Source organism: Puma concolor, chromosome E4 (assembly GCF_028749965.1).
Source record: "Puma concolor isolate L17-30 chromosome E4, mPumCon1.1.hap2, whole genome shotgun sequence".
Classification (NCBI taxonomy): Eukaryota; Metazoa; Chordata; class Mammalia; order Carnivora; family Felidae; genus Puma; species Puma concolor.
The window spans coordinates 9,643,708-9,670,825 of record NC_141683.1 but is presented as its reverse complement, the minus strand read 5'-3'; the positions used below and the strand labels follow the sequence as shown (position 1 = coordinate 9,670,825).

Sequence of the window (27,118 nt, the reverse complement as noted above, 5' to 3'; positions counted from 1 at the left end):
TTTTGAATATTCATATCTGCAAAGTTTTCTACAATAACTGCTCACTAGCAGAAAAGCTGGTCAGTTTTTGTGAGCTACTGAAAAACATACCTATTAATATTGCAAAAACACTTAAGCATTCAAATAAATATGAGAGCTTTGAAAAATACGTGGGAAAGGAGAACATTTTTCTTTCGTGTTTACTTATTTTAGAGAGGGAGAGAGAGCAAGGGAGGGGCAGAGAGACAGGGACAGAGGATCTGAAGCAGGCTCTGCACCGACAGCAGAGAGCCCGACATAGGGCTCAAACTCACAAATCGTGAGATCATGATCGGAGCCAAAGTTGGACGCCTAGCCAACCGACTGCACCACCCAGGCGTCCCTGGCAGAGAGGAGCATATTGAAAGTTAAACACAAAAGGGAAGATTAAAGAAGCAAACTCTCAAGAAAAGAAGGCAGAAGATTGAAATCTGATAACTTCCCAAGAAATAGGACGCAACAAGATGTGAAACAAAGGGAACATTTATATGTTTATTTTAGGGTACTCCAAATATTTATCTTTTGAATATAATATTTGACAATATCATAAAAAGCAGCTTCCACTATGGCTACTATAAATCAAGACATTCTTCCATAGGAAACAATTCATAGGCCCCAAAGAGAAAATGAGTAAAAGACATCGGTAGTTGATAGGTATTAGCTGAAAGGGTGGTATCTCTCATCCATAGCCACCCAGGACTTGCAATCCAGATAACTGTCACCCTGTGACCCGAAGCACCACTACCTGTCACCAGAGAAGACTATAATGAGGCATTCATTTTCCCCTCTCCGTTGGGGTTTTTAGGGATTAAGTGGGGTTTGAAATGACAAGAAAAGGAGTTTTGTAAATAAAACCGTATGAATGAGCATACCAGATCAGACTCATGGATCATTTAATGCAGGACAGGACATCTGGCAACAGCATCCATGGCTATTTTGTGGAAGGATCTCCTCTTCCTCTGCGTTCCCAATTAAAAGTTTCAGGTGCAGTGCTGATAATTATATTTCCTCTTAACAGCTCAGTGTGAAGCATCATAATGTTTTCATCTTGTTCTCAATCCTTCTGTGAGATCACTTTCACCTCCTCCCGCGGACCTTTCTCTGGCTTTGCTGTATTTTTCCTGTGGAATGGACACAGAACTACGTATAGTATTCCAGATGTGAAATCTCACTTTGTTTCATTTACAATGCCATTCTTAATGACCCCCGATTTCTGCTCTTTGGGGCTGAAGAAGGAATCTGAACCAGAATGTTTGAAGAACAAGATGATTGTTTCTCTCTATTCTTCCTTTCCTAGACTTAGGTGATAGTCAATCCTTCTTTTAAGTTTGATGGAGAGAAAACTAGACCAGTAAGTCAGGAGACCTAGCTCATGGTCTGGAATTATCAATGAGGAACTCGGTGACTCTATAATTCATTTGAATTGTATGAACTTCAATTTATTCATCTATTAAATGAAGGGATTGACTTCAAGATGTTCTGAGTTCTCTTGCAGCTTTGCATTCATATAAATGAGACATTGTAGCCTGTGTGGCACTTTCCCTCCATTCTTATTCCTCGCGAGGACTTTTAGTAGTATATTCCTACTTGGCATTTCACTTACTGGAATTGGTTAGTGTCAACCATAAACATGAATGTTTCACCTTAAATGTAAATGCACTTCAAATGTAACATGCACTTCAAACCTTCAATGTGTAAGGAACCACCCCCACTGTGCATTTTAAAGCTTCTGCTCTTTATGTCCTAGCTCTAAATTGGAACTGAATCTATTCATTCATTTATACGTTCTTTTGTTAAATATTGAGTTCCGGGGCACCTGGGTGGCTTGGCTGGTTAGGCGTCTGACTCTTGACTTCAGCTCTGGTCATAATCCCAGTGTCATAGGATCAGAGTCCCATATGGGGCTCTGCCACCGGGCATGGAGTCCACTTGAGATTCTCTCTGTCTCTCTCACTCTTAAATTAAAAAAAAAAAAAATCTATATCTATCTATCTATCTATATATAGTTCCTATTATTTGCCAGTAAGACAGATGTCATTCCTACTCTTACTGCACTTACAATCAAGAAAGAAAAGAAAAACAGGTCCTCGAATAGGCCATGACAAAAAATGTGAAGCTAGGGAAAGCATTAAGGAATATATAGCAGATACGTCTAACCAAGTTCCAGAGCGACTTCAAATTTTTATTTATTTATTTATTTTTAATTTTTTAATGTTTATTTACTATTGAGAAACAGAGAGACACAGAGCATGAGCAGGGGAAGGGCAGAGAGAAGGGAAGACACAGAATCCAAAGCAGGATCTAGGCTCCGAGCTGTCAGCACAGAGCCCGATGTGGGGCTTGAACTCCGGAACTGTGAGATCATGACCTGAGCCAAAGTCAGACGCTTAACCGACGGAGCCACCCAGGGGCCCCAGCAACTTCAAGTTTTTAAAATAACCTTTGGCAGGGCCCCTGGGTGGCTCCGTCAGTTAAGCATCTGACTCCCGATTTCAGCTCAGGTCATGATCTTATGGTTCATGAAATAGAGCCCTGCTGTGGGCTCCTCGCTGACGGCACAGAGTCTGCTTGGGAGTCTCTCTCTCTCCCTCTCTTTGTGCCCCTCCCCCACTACGTGCCTGAGGGCACTCTCTCTCTCTCAAAATAAACAAACTTAAAAAAAAAAACAAAACCCTTTGGCTCCACTATTTGAAACTGAAAATTTAAATAAGTTACACCTGTAGTTCTATTTAAGATAACGTAATTTAAGTAATAACATTTATAAATTTTCTTTTCCCTAAAAAAGTAGCTACATTCCAGTATCCCTATATCAAGAATACCTTCTAACCCAGGAGAAGAGTTTCCAAATGGCTTTATATTTCCTAGTAGCTGGAAACCGCTTCCTTCCTTTTACATGGTAGGTAGTAAACAACAAAGCATTTTTCTCCAAGTGCAAAAGTGGCCTGACATAGGTAAAATGCATCAAATCCAATATAATTTATCTGTTGGTCACAGAAATGTTTCAGCTGTATTCTACATGGAATATCCCACAAACCAATGTAATGTATTTGCTACAAAGGAACATAATTGGCCAGTACAGACAATGGTCTTTTGTCTATTTAAGAGGGCAAGGCTTCACTGTTGCTGTTATTGTCGAATACTTTTAAATCTTAAATGTAATGGCTTTGACTTTTTAATATCTCCATTACATAAGTAATATAGAATTATAGACAAATTAGAAACTCTTGAGTGTGTAAAAAGAAAATAATTACCCTTAAAGTTTTAGTCAGAGATAACTACTATTAACAATTGAGCGTATAACCTCTTGATGTTCCCCCCTTTCCATTCTTTTATTTAACATACTTCAACTGCACAGATTTGAAGCGATCATCACCCTTATTTTATCACACATTCTCATCACTGACCCTCTTTATTTATTATGTATTTAATAAGCCAATAAACATCTACCACCCTTGCAAGACCTAGAATACTGATGACAAATCACAACTTATTGTCAATGTTCCAAATGTTTTCCTATGCATAATACATATATATTACTCTTTTTTTTTTTTTTTAGGTACCTTTTTGGGGCACCTGGATGGCTCAGTTGGTTAAGAATCTGACTCTTGATTTCAGCACAGGCCATGATCTCACAGTTCATAAAATCAAGCTCTGCATCAGGCGCTGTGCTGACAGCGTGGAGCCTGCTTGGGATTCTCTCTTTCTCCCTCTCTCTCTTTCTCTGTCTCTACCCTTTTTTGCTCCCTCTCCCTCAGAATAAATAAACATTTATAAATAAATAAATAAATAAATAAATAAATAAATAAATAAAGGTCCTTTCTAGTCAAGATTTTATTAGCCAAGTCTCCATAGTTAAGAGATTGCACTAAAAAGCAACGTTTGCTCTAACACATATTTACCAAAGAGCCAATATAGTCACATAATATACTGTGAACTTGCAGTGAAATCAATATGCATTTATATAATTTTAAACACTGAACAGTATTCCATTGCATTCATTTGTTATAATGTATTTAATTAGTCCTCTTTTTTAGCATTTAGATATTCTGCTTTTTTCAATTTTTTAAATTGGGTCCTTGCGTGGCTCAGTTGGTTAAGCATCTGACTTTGGCTCAGGTCATGATCTCATGGTTCTTGAGTTCGAGTCCTGTACCAGGTAAGCTCAAGCCCTGCTTCTCTCTCTCTCTCTCTCTCTGCCCCTTGTAAGATTCTCTGTCTCTCTCCCTTCCTCGCTCTCAAAAATAAAATAAAATTTTAAAATTTAAGGCTATGAAAACATCCTTAAAAATGCTTAATCGCCCATCCTCTGATTATTTCCTATTGTTGGATCAAAGGATATGCACATCTTCAAGCCCTTTGATACATTATGATAAATTACTTTTAAAGTATTTTTTAATGGTTATTAATGTTTGAAAGAGAGAGAGAGAGGGAGAAGGGGAGAGGCAGAGAGAGAGGGAGACAGAAGTTCCTGATGCCAGAAACCCCAGGCAGCTGGAAGTTGCTGGAGTGAATACAACAGGTTAGATCGAGGGTGGACAGAGCACTGACAGAGTCTGTTACGCTTTACAAAGAAATTGCATATAGATCATTTAATTTGGGATATTTTGGCATACTTTTAGGTCGTATGTGCAAGAGTAACCATATACCTCATGATGAATGGAGGTGTGCCTGGCTGGTTTAGTTGGTAGAGCATGTGACTCTTGATATTGGGATTTTGAATTCGAGCCCCATGCTGGATGTAGACACTATTTAAAAGTAAAATCTTTAGTGGCCCTGGGTGGCTCAGTTGGTTAAGCATCCAACTCTCGATTTCAGCTCAGGTCCTGATCTCACAGTTTGTGAGTTCGAGCCCCACATCAGGCTCTGTGCTGGCGGCATGGAATGGGCTTGGGATTCTTTCTTTCTCTCCCTCTCTCTCTGCCCCTTCCCTGCTCATGCTGTCTTTCTCTCTCAAAATAAATTAAGTAAACACAAAAGTAAAGTAAAATAAAATAACATAAAATAAAATAAAATAAAATAAAATAAAATAAAATAAAATAAAATAAAATCTTAAAACAAAACACTTAACCGACTGAGCTACCCAGGCGCCCCTTAAAATCTTAAAACAAAACAAAATAAAACATGATGAATGAAAAGTCACAGAAACAAAATTTAGTATGGCCAGAGGTGAAAAATTCTCTCAGAAAAAAACACAAATTATATGATAAAGACTGTGGAAATCAATTAGAAAAACAATAACTGTTAAATCCCCTCCAATTTTTATGTATCTGTGACCTTTAGGCCAACTTGAAATGTGCAATATATAAGCCTACAGGTAGATGAAGACAAAGAAAATATTTTTAAACTCTTACATGATTGTATATTTGCATATTTAAGGACTTTTCTAACCTGAATTAGTAATATTCTAACATCATTCCAGTCCTTCCATTTACCCATTATTTTAGGTTTCAAAAATGGTAACAACTTTGTAAAATAAAATTTATATCTATATATCTATATTTATATAAAATAGGTAACATAAACACAAGGTAAACAAAACTAAGCAATTTGAGGGGCGCCTGGGAGGCTCAGTCGGTTAACCAACCAACGTTGGCTCAGGTCATGATCTCATGGCTGGTGAGTTCGAGCCTCACATAGGGCTTTCTACTGTTGGCACAGAGCCTACTTCAGATCCTGTGTCTCTTTCTCTGCCCTTTCCCCACTTGTGTGCTCTTAATAAATAAACATTTAAAAAAATTAAGCAATTTGAAAGAGTATACAATAAAAAAGTACATCTTTACCATGTGTATTCCCAGTGTTACTGCCCAAAAGTAGTCACTCTTACTGGTTTCTCATGTATCCTTTTTTTTTTCTTAAGGGGAGAACAGAGAATTTTTTTTTAATGTTTATTTACTTTTGAGACAGAGAGACAGAGCATGAACGAGGGAGGGTCAGAGAGAGAGGGAGACACAGAATCCGAAACAGGCTCCAGGCTCTGAGCTGTCAGCACAGAGCCCGACGCGGGGCTGGAACTCACCAACCGTGAGATCATGACCTGAGCCGAAGTCGGCTGCTTAACCGTCTGAGCCACCCAGGCGCCCCTCATGTATCCTTAAGACAGTCTATGAAAAAAACAAATACACACACATATATGTACACAAATACATCCATGAGTGTGTTTGTGCATGTATGTGTAGATTCTCCCTCCAATTAAAAAAAAAAGTAGCATATGCTATAAACCCTTCTGCATTTTGTTTTTATCACTCTATCTTAGAGAACATTCCTTATCAGTACAAAGGTATTTGCCTTGTTAAAAAAAATTTTTTTTAATTAAAGGCTAAATAGATAACCTGAGATATGTTATAACAAGAAAAAGATGAGGAAGATACCCATTCATTCATTCCTTTACTTACTCATTCAACATGTATTGAATGTTCACCATTTTTGAGGCACATATCAGGAGCATAAAGATGAATGAGAAACCATTTCTACCTTCTAGGAGTCACAGACTGTTACAAAAACACACTCACATAGGGGTGCCTGAGTGGCTCAGTCTGTTAAGCATCTGACTCTTGGTTTCGGCTCAGGTCATGATCTCGAGGTTTCCTTAGTTCAAGTCCCGTGTCCAGCTCTGCACTGGCAGTGTGAAGCCTGCTTGGAAGTCTCTGTCTCCTTTCTCCCCGCCCCTCCCCAACTCGCGCTGTCTCTGCCCTCTCAAAATAAATAAATGAACTTAAAAATAAAGAGAAATACACGCACACAAACAATTAAGCAACCATAATACGATGAGATGTGATATTATGGTATACCGTGGCAACACAAAGGATTAAGTAATCAACTCTACTTGTGCCAGGAACAAATGCTAAGCACCTCATAGCCATTGTCTCAATGAGGCTCACTGGAACCCTATTAAATGCCTGCGGGGTATCCTTATTAGTCAGGGTTTCATTAGCTAGGTCCCCACAGTTAAGAGATTGCAAGAAGAATCAACAGTTTCCCTATCATATATTTACCAATGAACCAATTATCTAAAAAATGAGTCATTGAACATCCCTCCTGATTTAACATACCCTTCTACTCCATTCATCTCTTTGCAAATTCAGTCCAAAGCATTTGCAAAGTGAAATTGTAAATCTCTTGTAAAAGAGGTAGGACTTTCATAAAGTCATGAAAAATGATAGTGGAGAACTGCTCCAATTATAAGGAAAGCCACTGACAAAAATAAGGATGTTGTGAAAGTAGACTAGTTAATCATTGGAAAAGAAAAAACCAACAGGGGTAGTGGTATAAACAGACATTTCACAAGAAAATTATTTGAAGGGGAAAGGATCTAAAAGTAAAGTATCTTTCTCTTTTATGTAAGCCTCGTGGTAATCAAAAATCTATAGCAGATACACAAGAGGTAATGGCAAAGGAGTCTAAGCATACCACTACAGAATATCATCAAATCTCACAGAGAACAAGAGAAGAAGGAAAGAATAAAGGAATTAAGAAATAGCCAGAAAACAATGAAGAAAATGGCAATAGTAAGTTCATAGTTATCAATAATTACTCTAAATGTAAATGGACTACATTCTCCAAGGAAAAGACATAAAGTGTCCAAATGGATTTAAAAAAAGAAAGAAAGAAAAAAAGACCCAACTATCCATAAGAGACTCATGAGCTTTAAGAACACATGCAGACAGAAAGAATGGGAAAAGATATTCCATGCAAATGGAAATCAAAAGAAAGTAGGAATAACTATACTTAAGTCACACAAAATGGACATTAAGGCAAAGATTGTAATAAGAAATGAAAAAAGGTCATTCATATATTGTACCTAAAAGAGAGTACAACATTTGTAAATATTTATGCACCCAGTATAGAAGCACCTAAATATATACGGCAAATATTAACAGACCTCAAGGGAGAAATAGCAATATAGTAATGGTAGGAGACTTCAATAACCTACTTTCAACAATGCGTAAATAATAGGAATAGGAACAGAAAATCCATAAGGAAACATTGCACTTAAACTACATGTTATAACAGATAGACTTAGCCATTTACAGAAAACAATAATCCAACAGGAGCAGAATGCACATTCTTCTTAAGTGCACATGGAATATTCTCTGGGAGAGATCATGTTAGGCCACAAAACAAGTATTAATACATTTAAGAAGACTAATTATGTCTAGCATCTTCTTTGATCAAAGGGTATGAAACTAGAAATCAATCACAAGAAGAAACCTGCAAAATTCACAAATATGTGGGGATTAAACAACATGCTACCGAACAACCAAAGGTCAAAGAAAAAAAAAAAAGAAATTTAAAAATACCTTGAGACACATGAAAATGGGAACACAATATACCAAACCTTATGGGATGCAGCAAAAGCAGTGCTAGGAGATAAGTTCATAGCGATAACACCTACATTAAGAAAAAAAGCCTCTGAGAGGCATAGAGATTGGAATAGTCCGGTGAACTTTGCAATGTTGGTCCTCATGGGGAAAACTTTGACATCTAAGAATTAGTACAACTAAAAGCTTAAAAAAGTTCTGTGATCTTCACTTACACTAGGCTCTTTCAAATAAATATTTACTTTTGTATCTAATTTTGATCCTATTTTGATTTTGCCATATTGTTTTTCTCAAAGGGAGTCCCCAGAATTGTGTAAGCTTTGGGTCACAAAGCTTAGATATACCTCTGGTAGAAACCTTAGAATTATTTAAGTATTCTCATTTACTTCATCTTATGTGTTCTAAGAATTACTATTCCATCCTACAAAAGGTTCTTGGTTTATCTCCTTCTCAATTTCTGCTGCTACTACTTAGTTCAGGGCTCCCTTACTTGAAAACTGCATCATGATGATGGCCTGATACTTGGTTCCTCTGTGATCTCTCAAAAATATATCTATCCTATGTAAAACCGCCAGACTAATTTTTTTTTTCCTTCACAGAAACACTTACTTTGCAGAATTCCCATCCAAGCTCAAGATATTTTGGTGACTTTCCACTATTACTGATCTTCTAAATTGAGATGCTTAAATGCCCAGGCAGGAGTAGTAATCTATCAGAGGGTACCTGAGGCCACAAGGGAAATGTGACATATCTTCCTAGAGTATCATATTTGATGGCAAGTAATTTAAAAGATTACTCCCCACCTTCCCCACTGTCTTCTTCTACTTATAGCATACTGATATAGAGTTGAATGCGAAAAGAATTTTTTGGGGGGCACTGGATGGCTCAATTGGTCAGGCGTCTGACTCCTGATATCCGCTCAGGAACTCACGGTTCATGAGTTCGAGCCCCACATTGAGCTCCTCACTGACCATGTGGATCCTGCTTGGGATTCTCTCTTGCTCTCTCTCAAAATAAAATAAACAAACTCAAAAAAAAATTATGTATTTTCTTTTGAGAGAGAGTGGGCAAGGGAAGGAGGAGCAGAGAGAAAATCCCAAGCTAACAGCACGGAGCCTGACACAGGGCTCAAACTCACGAATTGTGAGATCATGACTTGAGCTAAAATCAAGAGTCAGAAGCTTAACTGAGTGAGCCACCCAGGCACCCAAAAATAAAAAAAAATTTGATGCAGAGAATTCAATTCATCATTATTCTTGGTTCATGACCATCATTGGTGTGTTCAAGGGCCTCAAGCATTCATTCAGTCTTTCATTTAAAATAGCAAATATCCATGAAATCACCACCAACATGAAAACCAAGACATGAATTTACATTTGCATACACCTCTTTGATCCTCCATTGCATCACCTATTATTATCGGTAACTTCATAAAAAGTCTACCATATGCTGTAATTCTTAAGGACTTACTCTTTCCACTCAATATTATATTGCTAGGATTAACCCATGTTTTGGCACATATAACTCTAATACATTCATTTGGAGTGTTGTATAAATATACCCTAATTGATTTATCTATTCCTCTACATGTAGATAGGCATTTGAGTTATTTTCAGATCTTGGTATTAAAGAGGGTGCTCACATGAACTTTTTTTTTTTTTTTTTTTTTTTTTTTTAATTTTAAAGCAAGTTGGAAAGAGGGGCAGAGGGAGAGAATCTTAAGCAGGCTAGAGAGAGACGGAATCTTTTTAAAAAAAAATATTTATTTATGTTTGATAGAAAGAGAGCTCGAGTAGGGGAGGGGCAGGCTGAGAGAGGGGGATCGAGGATCAGAAGTGGGTTCTGTGTTGACAGCAGCAAGCCCGACGTGGGGCTCAAACTCATGAACTGTGAGATCATGACCTGAGTCGAAGTCAGATGCTTAACGAAGTAAGCCACCCAGGTGCCCTGAGAGAGAGAATCTTAAGCAGGCTCCATGCTCAGTGAGAGCCCAACATGAAGCTTGAGCCCATGACCCCAGAATCATGCCCTGAGCCAAAATCGAGAGCCAGACATTCAACCGACTGAGCCATCCAGGCTCCCTTCACATGAACACTCTTGTACATTTGTCCTGGTAGCTTTTGAAAAGTTTCTTTTGAATATACGCATAAAAGCAAAATGGTTGGTCAAAGGGTATGCACATATTTACCTTTACAGAGTAAGGACAAACTTTCCAAGGGGGCTGTACCAATGTATACTCTCACAAGGAATGATTAAGAGATTTTGCTGATCCACATCATCTAGGTATGGTCCAACTTAAAAATTACTTAAAAATTATGGTAACATATACGTAACACTAAGTTTACCATTTTAGCCAGGTATAGAGGTACAGTTCAGTGGTAAGAAGTCCATTCACATTGTTGTGCAACAATCACACACGACCATCCATCTCCAGAACTTTCTCATCTTCCCAAATGGAAACTCCATACCTGTTGAAACAATAACCCTCCATTCTTCCCTCTCCCCATAGCAACCACCATTCCACTGTCTTTACGGATTTGGCTACTCTAGATACCTCATAAGTGGAATCATGCAGTATTTGTCCTTTTGTGACTGGCATTTTTTTTTTTTTTTAATTTTTTTAACGTTTATTTATTTTTGAAGACAGAGACAGAGCATGAACGGGGGAGGGGCAGAGAGAGAGGGAGACACAGAATCGGAAGCAGGCTCCAGGCTCTGAGCCATCAGCCCAGAGCCCGACGCGGGGCTCGAACTCACGAACCGTGAGATCATGACCTGAGCTGAAGTCGGACGCTTAACTGACTGAGCCACCCAGGTGCCCCTGTCTATGTTTAATGTTTTAAGTAAACACCATACTTTCTCCCACTGTGGTTGTACCATTTTACATTCCTCCCAGCAATGCGTGTTCTAATTTCTCCATTTCTCCACATCTTCACCAACAGGTTCTTTACTTTTTTAAATGTTTATTTATTTTGAGAGAGAGTGAGCAGGGAAGGGGCAGAGAGAGGAGACAGAATCCTATCAGCACAGAGCCCAACGTAGGGCTTGAACCCACAAACTGTGAGATCATGACCTGAGTGGAAATCAAGTCAGATGCTTAACCAACTGAGCCACCCAGGCGCTCCAGGTTTTTTAAGAATTGCCATTCTACTCGATGTGAAGTAGTATCTTATAGATTTGATTTGCATTTTCCTAATGATTAGTGATGTTGAGCATCCCTTTATGTGCTTATTGGCCATGTGTATATTTTCCTTGGAGAAACATCTGTTTAAGTCCTTTGCTCATTTTTGAGTTGAGTTTTGTTGTTGTTGAGTTGTAGGAGTTCTTCATCTATTCTGGATTTTAATCTCTTTTATCAATATATGATTTGCAAACATTTTCTCAATCTCATAAATTGCCCTTTTCAGTTTATTGTATCCTTTGGTGCACAAGTTTTAGATTTTGAAGTCCAATTTATTACTTTTTTCTGCTGTTGCCCATGCTTTTGGTGTCATATCCAAGAAATCATTGTCAAATCCAGCATCATTTTTTCCCCTATGATTTCTTCTAAGAGTTTTATAGTTTTAGCTCTTATGTTCAAGTCTCTGACCCATTGAGTTTTTTGTATATGGTGTAAGATAAGCATCTAACTTCATTCTTTTGCATGTGGATATCCAGTTTCCTAAACACCATTTATTGCAAAGACCGTCCTTTAGCCATTGAATGGTCTTGGTACCCATGTTGAAAAACATTTAACCATATAAGCAAGGGTTTATTTGGGGGCACTCTATTCTATTTCACTGGTTGATAGGTCTTTTTTTTTTTTTTCTTTTTAACATTTATTTATTTTTGAGACAGAGGGAGTGTGATCAGGGAAGGAGCAGAGAAAGGGAGACACAGAATCCGAAGCAGGCTCCAGGCTCTGAGCTCTCAGCACAGAGCCCGATGTGGGGCTCGAACCCACGAACCGTGAGATCATGACCTGAGATGAAGTCGGATGCTTAACTGACTGAGCCACCCAGGCGCCCCTATAGGTCTATTTTTATGCCAGTATCACACTGTTTTGATTACTGAGGCTTGGGAGTAAGTTTTGAAATCAGGAAGTAAGAGACTTCCAACTTTATTCTTTTTTAAGATTGCTTTGGCTACTCAGCGTCCTTAGAGTTTCCATAGGAATTTCAGGATGGATTTTTCTATTTCTGCAAAAATATGCTGAAATTTTGACAGGGATTGCACTGAATATGTAGACTGTTTAGGGTAGTATTGACATCTTAACAATTGAGAGTTTTTCAACCCATGAACACAAAATGTCTTTGTGTCTTATCATTTCTTTCACCAGTATTTTGTAATTTTCAGTGTACAAATCTTTGGCCTCCCTGGTTAAATTATTCCTAGGTATTTTATTTTTGATGTTATTGCAAGTGGAATTGTCTTCTCAATTTCCTTTTTGGATTATTATTATGGAAAATAACTGATTTTTGTGTGTGGATTTTGTATTCTGCCACTCTGCCGAAATTTGCCTACTAGTTCTAACAGTTGGTTTTTTTCTGTGGAATCTTTGGGGTTTTCTACATATGAGATCTTGTCATTCGTAAACAAAGACTAATTTTAATTTTCCCTTTCCAATTTGATGGCCCAACTTTTCAGGCTTTATCTCCAGATCTGAGGTTCTCATTCCCTCCCTTCTGCTCCTTTCTTTTAGATATTTTTGTTAAGTTTATTTATTTATTGTGTGTGTGAGAGAGAGAGAACATGCAGGGGAGGGGCAGAGAGAGAGGGAGAGAGAATCCCAAGCAGGCTCTGCATTGTCAGCACAGCCTTGAACTCACGAACTTGAACTCATGAACCAGACCAAATCATGACCAGAGCCAAGACCAAGAGTCAGTTGCTTAACCAACTGAGCCACTCAGGTGCCCCTGTAGTAAAAAATTTTTGAGCATTAAATGGCTACAGCACCAAGCTTAAGACTTCTTATCAGTCTCTCAAATATACAACATAAATCTTAACATTTATTGGTTTATAAACTCAAGAATTGGATTTAAAAAAAAACTAGGGCTCTTCGATTCAGGGGAAAAAATGTGCATACCAAGTTCTTTGCACAGTATCAGATCCATGGATCTGCTGAATTTCAACTTTGTACCTCTTACAGATATAATCCAGTTACTTTACCTAGTCAATTCCATTTCTATTGAATATATATTCTCTTTACACTTATTGGTTGTTTCTACTACATACAGGCTGTGCTGTCCTCTTTCCCACTCCCAATTCAATGCTTTCAATCACTGATTCTCCCACGTCCTGATTTCACTTTTTCTTCAAAGTCAAGCTAAAATTCCCCATTCTTCCAAGATATTTATCCAACCTATAGTCCTCTCTCCCGAAAAGTATCATTCACTCACTCATTCATTATATATTGAGAAGCTTCTCTGTGCCGGGCCATGTTCCAAAAGGGGGAGATGTAACAAGACAGTTTCTGCCTTCAATCCAGAGTGCTGGGTTGCCCAGAAGGCAAATTAAACACACACTTGGGACACACACTCACAGTGAAAATCATTTGAAAAAATAAGTATTCCAAAAGACAGTAAACTCACATTTCACTTTAGCATTAGTTTTATTTTAAATTGTATTTGGGGAAGGGGCCTCATAATCTTTTCAGTGCTTAACGTTTCTGAAGGTCTTTATCTAGTCCTCCTAGCCTAGTGGAGAAAAAAACCAAAAACCTTCCCCTAAAAATCCGTTTTTCTCCTGTTTTTTCCAATGTGAATATATTCAGGTACCCAAGGGGGGGAAAGTTGGGAGCTGCCCTCAGCTCCTTCCTCTTCTAAATTCTCTATATCCAATCATCTTTGTAGTGGAGGATCACTATTGGCTACATAAAAGAATGGCTTAGTGGGGGGACATAGGTGGGTGTGCAACTAGAGACCATTTAGAAGTCTGTAATGCAAAGGAAGACAATGGTAACCTGAGCTAAAGTGCAGTAGAAGGAATTGAAAGATGTAGAAAAGAGAGAGAGAAATGAAACGGGGAGAATTTATCACATTTGGTGATTAGATGTATAGGATAAAGAAGAGGGAATAACTGAGGGTAGTTCCTGTTTTCTGGCTTGAAAACCAAGTGGTGCTACTCTGTAAGAGAAGAAAGGAAGAAGGGAATATTGGAGTTAGTGTAGAAGAACTGGGTATGTCCAGTTTGGGATCTCCAAATGGAAATGCCCACTTGGCAGTCGGATATCAGGTCTGAAAATCAGGACAGAAACTCAGGCTGTAGATACTGCTTTATGGATCATCAGAAGACAGATGGTAACCAAAGTTTTTTTGTTTTTTGGTTTTTTTTTAAATGTTTATTTTTGAGAGAGAAGGACAGAGAGAGGAAGACAGAGGATCCAAAGTGGGCTGTGCGCTGACGGTAGTGAGCCTGATTAGGTGCTCAAACTCACGAACCAGGAGATCATGACCTGAGCCAAAGTTGGACACTTAACCGACTGAGCCACGCAGGTGCCCCATAACCGAAGCTTTTGAAGAGAACAAGAATCCAGGGAAAATGGATAGAAAAAATAAAATTAGTTCAAGGATTATGTGCTAGGTGATTTAATAGAACCAGTAACAATAACAATCAACACTTCACGTGCCCTTTCTCTGAGCCTGGTACTCTTCTAAACACTTTACCCACAAAATCTTTAAAAATAAAACAACAAAAAAAAACCACCTTTGGATTTAGGCCTCACTACCATTATGCTATTGCATATTCTAGGAAACCATGGCACAATGCAGTGAAATGATTTGCTTAAAACTGCACATCTACTGGAGTGGCGAAGCCAAGATCTGAAGACAGGCGGTCTGACTCCAGAGTGGTGGTCTCAGTCCTACGTAAACCTCAAAGTAGTTCTGGAAGGTAGGCATTTTTATCTCTACGAATTTAAACTCAAGTGAGGCTCAGAGAAGCTAAATCACTGATAGTAATAGGGCTCACACCTAGTGGGGTAGCATTCAAACCTAAGGCCCATATCCGTTCATGTCTGTTATAAAGCAGGGGTTTAATTTCTCTCGTCTTTTATGATGCCTGGCCCGGTCCTAAACATTCGTTTAGAACCAGTGTTGTTACTAACACTTCTAATAATCACATTGCAGGTTTAGCTCCCATTTACCTTCCACAAGTTACTGGAGGATGTACCATAACGTAAGATAGTATAAACTAAGGGAGAAGATATGGGTACATGTAATAGTGAATCCTATCCAAGAGAACAATAAAAGGAAGTCCCAGGACAAAAGCCTTGTCATAGGCATGGGGACTGAAGCAGTACAGTAAACTCTGAAATGGTGGTCCTCATGGGGAAAACTTTTGAAATCTAAAAATCTGTACAACTGAAAGATTAAAAAACTTGGGATATAGGATAAAGGAATCTGGTAGAATGTAGGAAATGTGTTATTTTAACTTGCCTCTAGCACTGTTCTTAAACAAGGGTAATAGGGTCATGATATTGTTGCCCCAGGAAATGTTATCCTAGCAGCCCATGGTTCTGTAGTAAATTTTTACAAAGGAGTAATAGACATTCCTCTTATTGTATTGTTGATTGTTACTGTATTGAGGCTTTTTTCACTTAAAAAAAATATGTATTTGTTGGGGTGCCTGGGTGGCGCAGTCGGTTAAGCGTCCGACTTCAGCCAGGTCACGATCTCGTGGTCCGTGAGTTCGAGCCCCGCGTCGGGCTCTGGGCTGATGGCTCAGAGCCTGGAGCCTGTTTCCGATTCTGTGTCTCCCTCTCTCTCTGCCCCTCCCCCGTTCATGCTCTGTCTCTCTCTGTCCCAAAAATAAATAAACGTTGAAAAAAAAATTAAAAAAAAAAATGTATTTGTTTAGAGAGAGTGAGAGAGGCAGGGAGTGAATCCCAAGCAGGTTCCATACCGTCAGCGCACAGCCCAATGCGGGGCTTGAACCTACAAACTGAGACTATGACCTGAGCTGAAAGCAAGACACTTAACAGACTGAGCCATTCAGCCACCCCACATTTTAACTCTGAATGGGATACATCTTACAATCGACGGCACGTCATGGTTTCCCTAGTTGTTTATTTTTTCTTAGCCGCTTATGTTTCATCTTACATGTTGGATTTGAGGAACTGTGTCAGGGACAGCTTTAAATGCTTTATAATATACTTTCTCATTTAATCCTCTGAACAGTTTTATGCAGCTTGTATTATTATCACCATTTTGCAGATAAGGGAACTCAGGCTCAAGGACAAGATGTTCAAGGACAGCTGTCAATGAAGTGGCAAAGCTAGAACAGAAAACCAGGTCTGATTTCAAAGGTCATGTTCTTGACAGATGGTAGTTACATTTGTGGTGAGCAGAGCATAACAGCTGTGGAACCACTACCTTGTGCACCTGAAACTAATGGAACGTTGTGTGTCAACTGTACTTCCATTAAAAAAAAAAAAAAAAAAAGAAGAAGTCATGGGGTGCCCGGGGGGCTCAATGGGTTAAGTGTCTGACTTTGGCTCATGTCATGACCTCCCGGTTTGTGAGTTCGAGCCCCGCGTCTCGGGCTCTCTGCAGGCAGCACTGAGCCTGGAGCTTGCTTCGGATTCTGTGTCTCCCTCCCTGTCTGCCCCTCCCCAGCTTGCACTCTCTTCCCTCTCAAAAATAAACACTAAAAAAAAAAAAAAAAAAAAAAAAAAAGAAACAAACAAAAAAACACCCCACCATTAAAAAAAAAAGTCATGCATTTCTTGTGCTTCAATATTTACACACGTGATACAGAGTTGAATAGAAACCTACCCTACCCAAACTTTTAGTCCTATGGTGGTGTAGCTCCAATGGGAAGTCTTCTCAACTCCTCCAAGAAGAAACGAATTTGCCTTCATGTATGCTCGCATATTTTACAAATACCTCGATTATATCTTATTATAATGTATAACTTCCAAGAACTTGGAAGTCAGCAATACTATCTTAATCACCCTCTCTGACCCTACAGGGCCTACCTCTGTACCTACTAACACATAGAAATTCATAGTTCAAAGGAGACAGGTTCTCTGCTGCGAACTCCTAAGAGACGAGAAACGCACATAAAACTAAAAAAGGCCAAAAGTAGCATTACAGAACTCTCAGCACATCGGAGTTTAAGTGAAAAGACCCAGTGGTAGAAAGTACAAGCCAAGGGGAGCCAGTTGAGCCAGCTTCCAGATTTTCATAAACACACACTCCACACAGACATAATCCGTCTGAAAAAGCTGAATACCTCCGCACAGGCTGAAACCAAGCTTCTGAGGCATTTTCTTTCACTGCTACGGCATTTAAAACGAGTTACCAGCATCTAGAGATTGAACGTTCACATACGTCAAGACTTCTGTATTTTCCTGGAAAGCGCGAAGATAATCAACACCGGGCGCTCCTTCTCCCAGGGAAACTGGCCGGATGTTGAGTACCCATCGTTCCTTTCAGAGAAAATGATCGCTCCCTCGTTCATGCTTAGCGCCTCCCATCGTTTCCTTGTGCCCAGCCTGCATAAGATGATTTATACGCCACCACCGTCGGCATTTGGGTTTATGACCCCTTCTCTGGACTCGCCACTCACTGCTCCACTACACCACGTACTCTCCACCGCCCGCGTCTTTGCCTAGAAAGGCCTCTGCTTCCCCGCAAAGCACTCCTACCCCTCGAAGCACTGCTCCGATTCCTTTCGCGGCTGTCTCTGACCACCCCCTCAACTGGGTCACAGCAGGCTTCGGGCCACACCTCTCTTAAAACCCTAATCGCACCGTCTGTACAAGTTTCTCTCCTTCGCTAGGACGGGCGTTCCTTGAAGCCAGCAGCCACGACTAACTGATTTCCGCGTCCCCAGCTCCAACTCCGTGGCCTGGCACCTAACGCAGGCGTTCAATAAGCCACCTGACCGGCCGTAGAGGTGTGACTGGGGCAGAGGTGCGGACGAGCGGGCACAGCGGATTCCGGCAGGGAGGAGGACCTCCCAACAGCCCCGCGAGCCAGGGCCGCGGGGCCAAGTCTCGCCGCCGCAGTTCTGGCGCGGCCGCTCAAGGCCCAGCTCTCGCGAGATTGGGCCTGAGCGCCAGCCCTCGGGGCGGCGTGGTTCGCGCTGTGTTCGCGCGGCCACGCAACTCTCCGGAAGTAGCCCTTCCGGCGCCGTGTCCCGGAAGCGGAAGTGTGGCTCCGGGCTGTCAGAGAGCGTTGCTCGGTGGTCTTGAAATCTAGGGAAGCCGTTTTCGCTTCATTTTTGCTGGCTCTCGAGCGCTTCCCCCCTGGCGGGTGGGAGTGCAGAGAGGAAAGCGCAAGATGAGCACCATGTTCGCGGACACGCTGCTCATCGTTTTTATCTCCGTGTGCACGGCTCTTCTCGCCGAGGGTGAGAGCGGCTGCTTCTCTGACGTTTGATCAGCTTCCGAGGGGAAGGATCCTAAGGCGCGGGACCGTCGGGCCACCAAGGGAGTGGTCGCGAGCGTTGCTTGCTTAGGGCTGGGATGGGAGGGCTCATCCAGGGAATCGGGGTAACTCGGGAACAGGAGCGGGAGGGGTCGCTAGGGTAGATTTCACTTGCGTATTTGTGGAGACACCTTCATATCATGTCTCCGTTGTTTTGGTTGAAGAGTCCATTGTCTTAACATTCGAAAAAAGTTAACTGCTGGTAAATATAAAGCAAAAAGTTGAAATCCCTCCTTACCCAGCAGTCCCCACTAATAAGTTTGTTGTGAGCGTTATACACATTTCTCTATTAGCGTGTTGCTTTTGATGTTTCAGGCATCACCTGGGTCTTGGTGTACAGGACAGACAAGTACAAGAGACTGAAAGCGGAGGTGGAAAAACAGAGTAAAAAATGTGAGTATGGCAACAGCCTTTAGCTGTAGCTCCCATATATCAAGTTCATTGAGCGCATGCATGTTCACAGTAAATATTTTAGGAGCCCCAACCGATACAAAAACTGTATAGGAATACAGAGGTGAATCCGATTTGAATTGGAGCTATATATAGATATGTGCAGTATTGGATATTTTTATGCAAAACGTGTAATACAAATGGCAGTGCTACGGGACATGAGAAGTACTTGTTATGTGCTGTGGTGGTTCTAAAAAAGAGATCCCGTTCACTTTTGAGCAGCCCTGGAAGCGTTTGTGACGCAGATGGCCTTGGTGTCCTCCTTGGGTAGTTAGAAATTGGATAGAGAACGAGATGGGGGAAGGATTGGGGGTGAAGAAAAGAGCATGTGTGCAAAAATGTGGGCATTTTAACAAGAAAGTGTGTTTGGAGACCAGTAGGTCATTATGATTAGTATCAAGGTAAGCAGTGTCTTCAGGGATAAGCCAAGTTTCTGATGTGTGAGGAGGTTGATGGAGTTTGAGGAGAAGGTTAAGAACACGTAGAGTTTGCTGTCTTTGAAATAGAGCAGGAATTCTCCAGGACGCGGCTGAGGGAGCTGCGAGAGGTATTACGTGAATGGTTCCTTCCAGGTTTGATGTGGCTTTCAGTGTCCTTTTCTGCCTTTTAAAGATTAAATACAACTTTTGTATCTTAACATTTCTATGACTTTCTGTATTCTATGACATACCTTTATGTCTTCATAAGAGTTTATAGGGTTTTCTTCTTTGCAATATCTCACCTGATCCGCATAGTAGCCATTTATGGTTCTATAAATATTACCGTCTCTGTATAGAAAAGAGATCGAGGCTCGGAAAGGTTAAATGACATACTAATGTCTCAGCAAACAAAGAATTAGAATCCAAACTTCTACTTTTAAAATTATAGTTTGCTGCTCCTTCACTTATTCAATGTGGATAATGTACCTCCACACATAGAAACCAAGCTCATTATCTTTACCTTCACTAATGCGGTCCTCTTCCAGTATTGCCCTATGTGGTGAATGGTACCTCCATGCCTCTGATAGTGCAAACCTGAAACCTTGACTGTGAACCTTTCTTCACTTGACTTTCAGGTTTTGCTCTTATCTTGCTGATCGTTCTGTTGCAGTTTCCTTGTTGGTTACTCTTCTTAACCTCCTATTGTTGGTGACTCCAAATTTGTTTTTATCTCTTTTTTTTTTAATGTTTATTTTCTGAGAGAGAGACAGAGCACGAGCAGGGGAGAAGCAGAGAGAGGGAGACACAGAATCCGAAGCAGGCTCCAGGCTCTGAGCTGTCAGCACAGAGCCCGATGTGGGGCTTGAACTCACAAGCCAGGAGATCATGACCTGAGCCGAAGCCGGACGCTCAACTGACTGAGCCACCCAGGCGCCCTATTTTTAATCTCTATACTCACTCCCTTGGTGAACTCAATCATGTGCTATATTTGGCAATGGCACCTCAGTTTATATCCTGAGCTCTCTCTTCTTAACGCGGGATTCATATATCCCTGTAAAAGCTCACCTTGTGGTGAGCTTAGCATAACATGCAAAGGAGTTGGATCAGTATGTTGTATACCTGAAATGTAACATTATGTGTCAGCTATACTCAAAGAAATTTTTAAAGATTCATGTCTCAGTTTGGTCAGTTACACTGTAATGTCTAATACACATTTCAAACCCAGCATATCCAAATTGAATACTTGTTTCTCACTTCCAAGCCTCCTTCCTTGGTAGCAATCATGATGGCAAGTCTATCCTTCTACTTGCTCAGGCCGTAATCCTTGTGCAGTTACCTTTAACTCTTCTCTCACACCCCACATCTAAGACTTTTGCACCACCTTCAGATACATTCAGAATCTGACCACTTTTCATCACCTCCATTGATAACTACCACAGTCCAAGACACCTTCATCCTTTGCATGAATTATTGCCACGGTCTCCAGCAGGTGTTTCTGTTTACCTGTGGTCTGTCCCCAAGATAACACAGAATGATCCTTTTTAAAGACTCTTGGCTCATGTCCCATCTCTGCTCATAACCCTGTGATGGGGTCCCATTTTCACTCAAGAAGAGCCAAAGTCCTTACACTGGCCTACAGAGCCTCCCCTATTTCTACTCTGATACACTTTTCCTCTCAACACACTCTGCTTCAGCCACACTGACCTGCTTGCTGTTCACGGTATATCAGCCATACTCCTGTGCTGGGACCTTTCTACTGGCTCTTCCATCTGCCTAGAATGTTCATGTCTATGATGTCTGCTCAGCTAAGCCTCTTCCCTTCAAATCTTTACTCAAAGTTTACTTCTGTGAGTCTTCATTTGACCGCTGTCTTTGAAACTGCTCATCTCTTCTCCCACTCCTCCTCCTCATTTTCCATATCCTGCTCTATTGTTTCCCCCATGGTGCTTGTCACTTTCTAATATATGATTGATTTGTGTATTGTGTTACTGTTTATTGTTTATCTCCACTTGCTAAAACAAATGCTTCACTAGGACAGGGTTTTTGTTGTTGTTGTTCTGATATATTCCACGCACCTAGAACAGTGACTGGCACGTAGTAAATGTTTCATAAATATTTGCTGATTTGAATACTTTCTTCTCTCCCTCTGTATGTGCAGTCTACCCTCAAGTTACTATTCTCCTCTTGGAAAACTTTCAGTCTCTCTACATCCCTCCAGTCCTGCCACCACCACGTGGTCTAAACTTGTATCATGTTTCCTTTCATCTACTGCAGTAGCCTCCTCATTGGTCTCCCTGCAGCCACTCGAATTTATTCTCTATGGTACATCTAGAGTAATTTTTTCAAGACACAAATCTTATGTTACTTCCCTTCTTTTTTTGTTTTTTGTTTTGATGTTTATTTATTTTTGGGAGAGAGGGAGACAGAGCACAAGCAGGGGAGGGGCAGAGAGAGAGGGAGACACAGAATCCAAAGCAGGCTCCAGGCTCAGAGCTGTCAGCACAGAGCCCAGTGTGGGGCTCGAACCCACAAACTGTGAGATCATGACCTGAGCCGAAGTTGGACACTTAACCGACTGAGCCACTCAGGCGCCTCACATTATTCCTCTTTAAAAGGTTACTTCTACGTTTACTTTTTTTATCCTCATGTTAATTGAAACGCATCCAAAGAAGTTGGTCTTAGCTTCCTTTGTTTGTTTTTATTTTTTTTGTTTTTATTTTTTTTAATTTTTTTTTTCAACATTTATTTATTTTATTTTTTTTGGGACAGAGAGAGACAGAGCATGAACGGGGGAGGGGCAGATAGAGAGGGAGACACAGAATCGGAAACAGGCTCCAGGCTCTGAGCCATCAGCCCAGAGCCCGACGCGGGGCTCGAACTCCTGGACCGCGAGATCGTGACCTGGCTGAAGTCGGACGCTTAACCGACTGCGCCACCCAGGCGCCCCCCTTTGTTTGTTTTTAAGTAATCTCTATGCCCAGCGTGAGGCCCGAACTCATGACCCTGAGACCAAGAGTCACATGCTCCGCTGCCTGAGCCAGCCGGGCACCCCGGTCTTAGCTTTTTTGACTCTCCTGATCTCCCTACCTTGTGCATAGGTCTGTCGTGGCAGTTTTCTGTACTATAATTGGTATTCGATTGTCTGCCCTCACTAGATTGCCCTTCGGAGGGCAGGGATCATGTTTATCTTTTTATCTACCCAGAACAGTGCCTGTTATTTGGCACCAGTAGCAGAATGAATGAATCCCTACCTTCTGGAGTGAATATGAGAATGAACTGTAAGTAACCGTAGTTCTCTGAGAGAGCAGAATTTGAAAATCATGCTTAGACTCAACCTGAGGCAATCACCCTCAGCTGATGGCTTAAAAGCCATCTTAGTTTCTATTATGTTCCATCAGTTATTATCATTGTGGCCTTATGTAGTCCATTATAGGTGTTTGGTGATGCTTACAGTATTGTTTTAGTCTTAGGTTGCTGTGTCTGCCTTGTCCTGCCACCAGGTGTGGGAGTAGATCAGGTGACTTGCTCATGACCATAATCAGAGGCAGGTGTAACTTTCTTGTGAGCTTCTTTCATTGGTTCAGCTGTGGTAAAGCCTCCTTCATTAGCATAATGCATGATTAATTTTTGCCATATTACTGTGTTTACAGTGGAAAAGAAGAAGGAAACAATAACAGAGTCAGCTGGTCGACAACAAAAGAAGAAAATAGGTAAGATGAGTTATTGGTATACACAAAATTTACCAGAAATAAATTTTGGAAATTTGAAAAATTTTAAATTAGAAAAATAAATTCTTAGGTAATGAAAACATAATGTAGTTGTTAACAGTGGTAACTCATGTTTGTATAATTTTGTGGTTTACAAAGCACTTGAATACATTCCCTTGATTGTCTCTTGTCCATTTTATAGGATAAGTTCAAGCAATTGCTACTTTTTTCTCTTAGCTTTGAAATTTTAGTTTTTGTAAAATGATGCTGACCGTTGTAGCTTTTGAACTTGGCTGAGGGTTCTTGGCATAGTTTGATAAAAGTGTATTTTTTTTCACATCTGACATTATTTCCAGTTAAGTCTGAGTAACTTGTATTGTTGCCATGGCTTCCTTAATGAGAATTGACTAATGATGGAAATCCACCAGGGGTAGGAAATTTTCTGCTGCGTAATTTTTATCTGATCTGGAGAGTAATACCTGTTTTTGGTTTTTCAGCGTATTTCAGAACTTAATTTCAAAACGTAATTCTGTTCCGAAAAGATAAGTGATGAGATATGATTTGTATTTATACTTTATGATACTTCTTTATTCTGAAATCAGGAAAAAACTGAAACTGTGTGTTTGGTTCAGAAACTGTGTCTCTGCCTAGGTCACTGCTGTTAATTATATCCTAGGAGAGAATTCTATCAAGATGGACTATGCTGCCGTCCTGTTCTGATTAAAGCTTTTGAATTTAGTGTAGCTGATGGTTTCTAAATGGCTGACTCATTTAGCTCCGTGGCAGGACGCTGCTGTAAACTTACTCTGGTTCAGGTGCTCTGGTCAGCACCACAGAAACAAAAGTAGAAAAAATTCTATTAGAAGTCCATTCAGAGAGGGAAAACCGACCAATGCCGTATGGGAAACACTTTTGTAGGGGTATATTCTGAGTGTTATAAAGGTAAAGAGAAAGGGTATTTAAACCAAGCTAGGGGATTAGTTTTTCTTGAAGAGATAATGTTTTAGTTGAATCTTAAAGTTTTAGTGTGAATTAGTTAAATAAAAATGTAAGTAAATAAACTAGTAGTCAGAATTTATTGAGTACTTAACCATCTACAGCACACTGAAGTAAGCACTTTACATGTTGTTTTTTTTTTTATTTTTTTTTCAACGTTTTTATTTATTTTTGGGACAGAGAGAGACAGAGCATGAACGGGGGAGGGGCAGAGAGAGGGAGACACAGAATCGGAAACAGGCTCCAGGCTCTGAGCCATCAGCCCAGAGCCGACGCGGGGCTCGAACTCACGGACCGCGAGATCGTGACCTGGCTGAAGTCGGACGCTTAACTGACTGCGCCACCCAGGCGCCCCCATGTTGTTTTTTTTTTTTAAGTTTATTTACTTATTTTGAGAGAAACAGTGTGCACACAAGGTAGGGGCAGAGAGAGAAAGAGAATCCCAAGCAGGCTCCACGCTGTCATCCCAGAGCCTAATACGGGGCTGGATCCCACGAACCCGTGAGATCATGACCTGAGCTGAAATCAAGAGTCCGACACTTAACCGACTGAGCCACCCACGTGCCCCAAGGCGTCTTTTTAAAAATCAGCTTTACCTTTTTATATGTGTCTTTTTTGTCCTGTTCTGTTGGGAATGGTCCCTAGTGAAAAGTGGAATCAGTGGAGTATGTAACACACACCTTAAAATTTTTTTTTACATTTATTTTTGAGAGACACAGTGAGAGCGTGAGTGGGGGAGGGGCAGAGGGAGGAGGAGACAGAATCTGAAGCAGGCTCCACGCTCTGAGCAACAGTTCAGCATAGAGCCCCATGCAGGGCTTGAACTCACAAACCGTGAGATCATGACCTAAGCCAAGGTCAGATGCTCGACTGACTGAGCCACCCAGGCGCTCCTGTAACGTACGCCTTTAGGCAGCCTCAGACATAATCAGCTGTTACTTGCCCCTGAGTAAAATGCCTCATTAGTAGGACTAATGAGAATTAGTCTTAGCTTCTATACCATCTGACTGCATCTTGTACAGCTGATCGTATTCGGCCGTGAATTTATCAGAGCTAGGCAGGAGTGAAGCAAACATCTAAGAAATTAGCATTTTTTACCTCCTCTAAAATCAAGTGAATATTAACTTATTTCTGAATTATTTAAAACCCACCTAAAACTGCTTCATTTGTATATGGTCAGTACTTAATAACAATTTGAGTTGAAGCATCTTCAAGAACTATAGTAGTGTTGGCATGTTTCATATACCTGTGTTGCTATATTTTTGTTAAGCCATGTATCCATACAGCCTACCTTGACAATACTTACGGTTATAGTTTCTGTTTGGACATAATTGGAAAAAATGGAATAGAGCTTCAGAAAAACCGTCGCTTTAGTTTGCTCTCAACTTTGAGGCTCTTTTTGCTTTTTCTGCCTCTTTAGGCTACCAGCTTTATCATAAAGGACTACTCTTCCTAGAAAAGGGTTTTTGGTATGCTTTGTCTTCAGATCAACTTTTATTATATTGCTGAGTCATTCATGAAACAATTGTTGAGCACACACTACAATGTTGAGCAACTAACTACATGCCAGTTACTAAGGATACAGAGATGAAGAAGGCATAGAGGTTCCTTGTCCTCCAAGAGCCTACCATCTAGTTGGGTTTATGGGTATAGAAACAGATCATTATAACAGAATGTACAAATTCAGTGAGTATAATGATAAAGATGTATATGGAATATTCTGGAAGCATAAAGAAAGGACTGCTAATCCAGTGTCTTTTTGTTTTTGTTTTTAAACGTTTATTCATTTTTGAGAGACAGAGTGCAAGTGGGGGAGAGGCAGAGAGAGAGAGGGAGACACAGAATCTGAAGCAGGCTCCAGGCTCCGAGCTGTCAGCACAGAGCCCGATGCGGGGCTCAAACTCACGAATTGTGAGATCATGACCTGAGCTGAAGTCGGTTGCCCAACCACTGAGCTACCCAGGTGCCCCTAATCCAGTGTCTTAAGACTACATTGTCTAGTACAGCAGCCATTAGCTACGTTTGGCTTTTTTAATTAATTAAATTAAGTTAAAATTTCGTTCCTCTATCACATTGGGCCACATTTTCTTTTCTCAGGAGCCACATGTAATTTGTGACTACTTTACTGGCAGCACAGATACAGAATATTTTCATATTGTAGGAAGCTCCATAGAATAATGCTGACTAAGGAATCAAGATTTTCAAAAGGAGATGAGACAGCTGAGGCTTAAAAGTTGAGTACTAGCTAACTAGGAAGGGGTTGGATAGGGACAGGATAAAACATTCTAGGTAGAAATCCCAGTTGGTCAAGACTGAGGAGTTTTTGGGGATGTGTGGTTTTCAGAGCTAAAATGAGAACGATCCAGGGAAAATTGGGACAGTTTGTCATCCAAGTAGAAAGGACTTCATGAACAAAGACGTTGAATCCAGAGAAAAACTTCATATAGAGGGTGTTTGGTGTTGCAGGAACATAAAACTTAATGGGTGGGGGGAGGGGGTTAGCAATGAGGCTGCAGAATAAGCAGGGCCAGACGGCCGACTTGCAGGTGACGCTGGGACATGCTCTTGAGGATGAAAAGCCATGCCAGAATTTTAAGCGCGAGAGCATCACAATTTTGGTCAGTTCTGCCTTGTGGGTAGATCTAACAGGCAGCTACGTGGAAGGTGGATTTGAGGGAGCAAGTTTGGAGGCAGTGAGACGTGCTGGGAGACTTGAAACAACATAGGTAAGAGGGGTTAGAAATCTTCATTCAGACGTGATAGGAAGGAGGTGAGCAGGGGGAGGGTTTCATAAATAT

At 40.6% G+C, this 27,118-nt stretch overlaps 1 protein-coding gene and 1 long non-coding RNA gene across 2 annotated transcripts in view; one reads left to right on the top strand and one right to left on the bottom strand.

Moving 5' to 3' along the window:
- Positions 1-485: 485 nt before the first annotated feature.
- On the bottom strand, positions 486-18,413 carry LOC147572455 (uncharacterized). The gene is made up of 2 exons (XR_015246185.1): positions 17,648-18,413; positions 486-1,139 (listed from the first exon to the last, which is right to left on the bottom strand). It is a non-coding gene; the product is annotated as an uncharacterized LOC147572455 (long non-coding RNA).
- Positions 18,414-18,453: 40 nt separating this feature from the next.
- Positions 18,454-27,118, top strand: part of TMCO1 (transmembrane and coiled-coil domains 1) — a 39,833-nt gene continuing 31,168 nt past the window's right edge. The window contains exons 1-3 of the mRNA XM_025927817.2: positions 18,454-18,671; positions 19,064-19,141; positions 23,268-23,327. Coding sequence (XP_025783602.1) covers positions 18,602-18,671; positions 19,064-19,141; positions 23,268-23,327 — 208 coding nt within the window. The 5' untranslated portion in view covers positions 18,454-18,601. The remainder of the gene's footprint in view (positions 18,672-19,063; positions 19,142-23,267; positions 23,328-27,118) is intronic.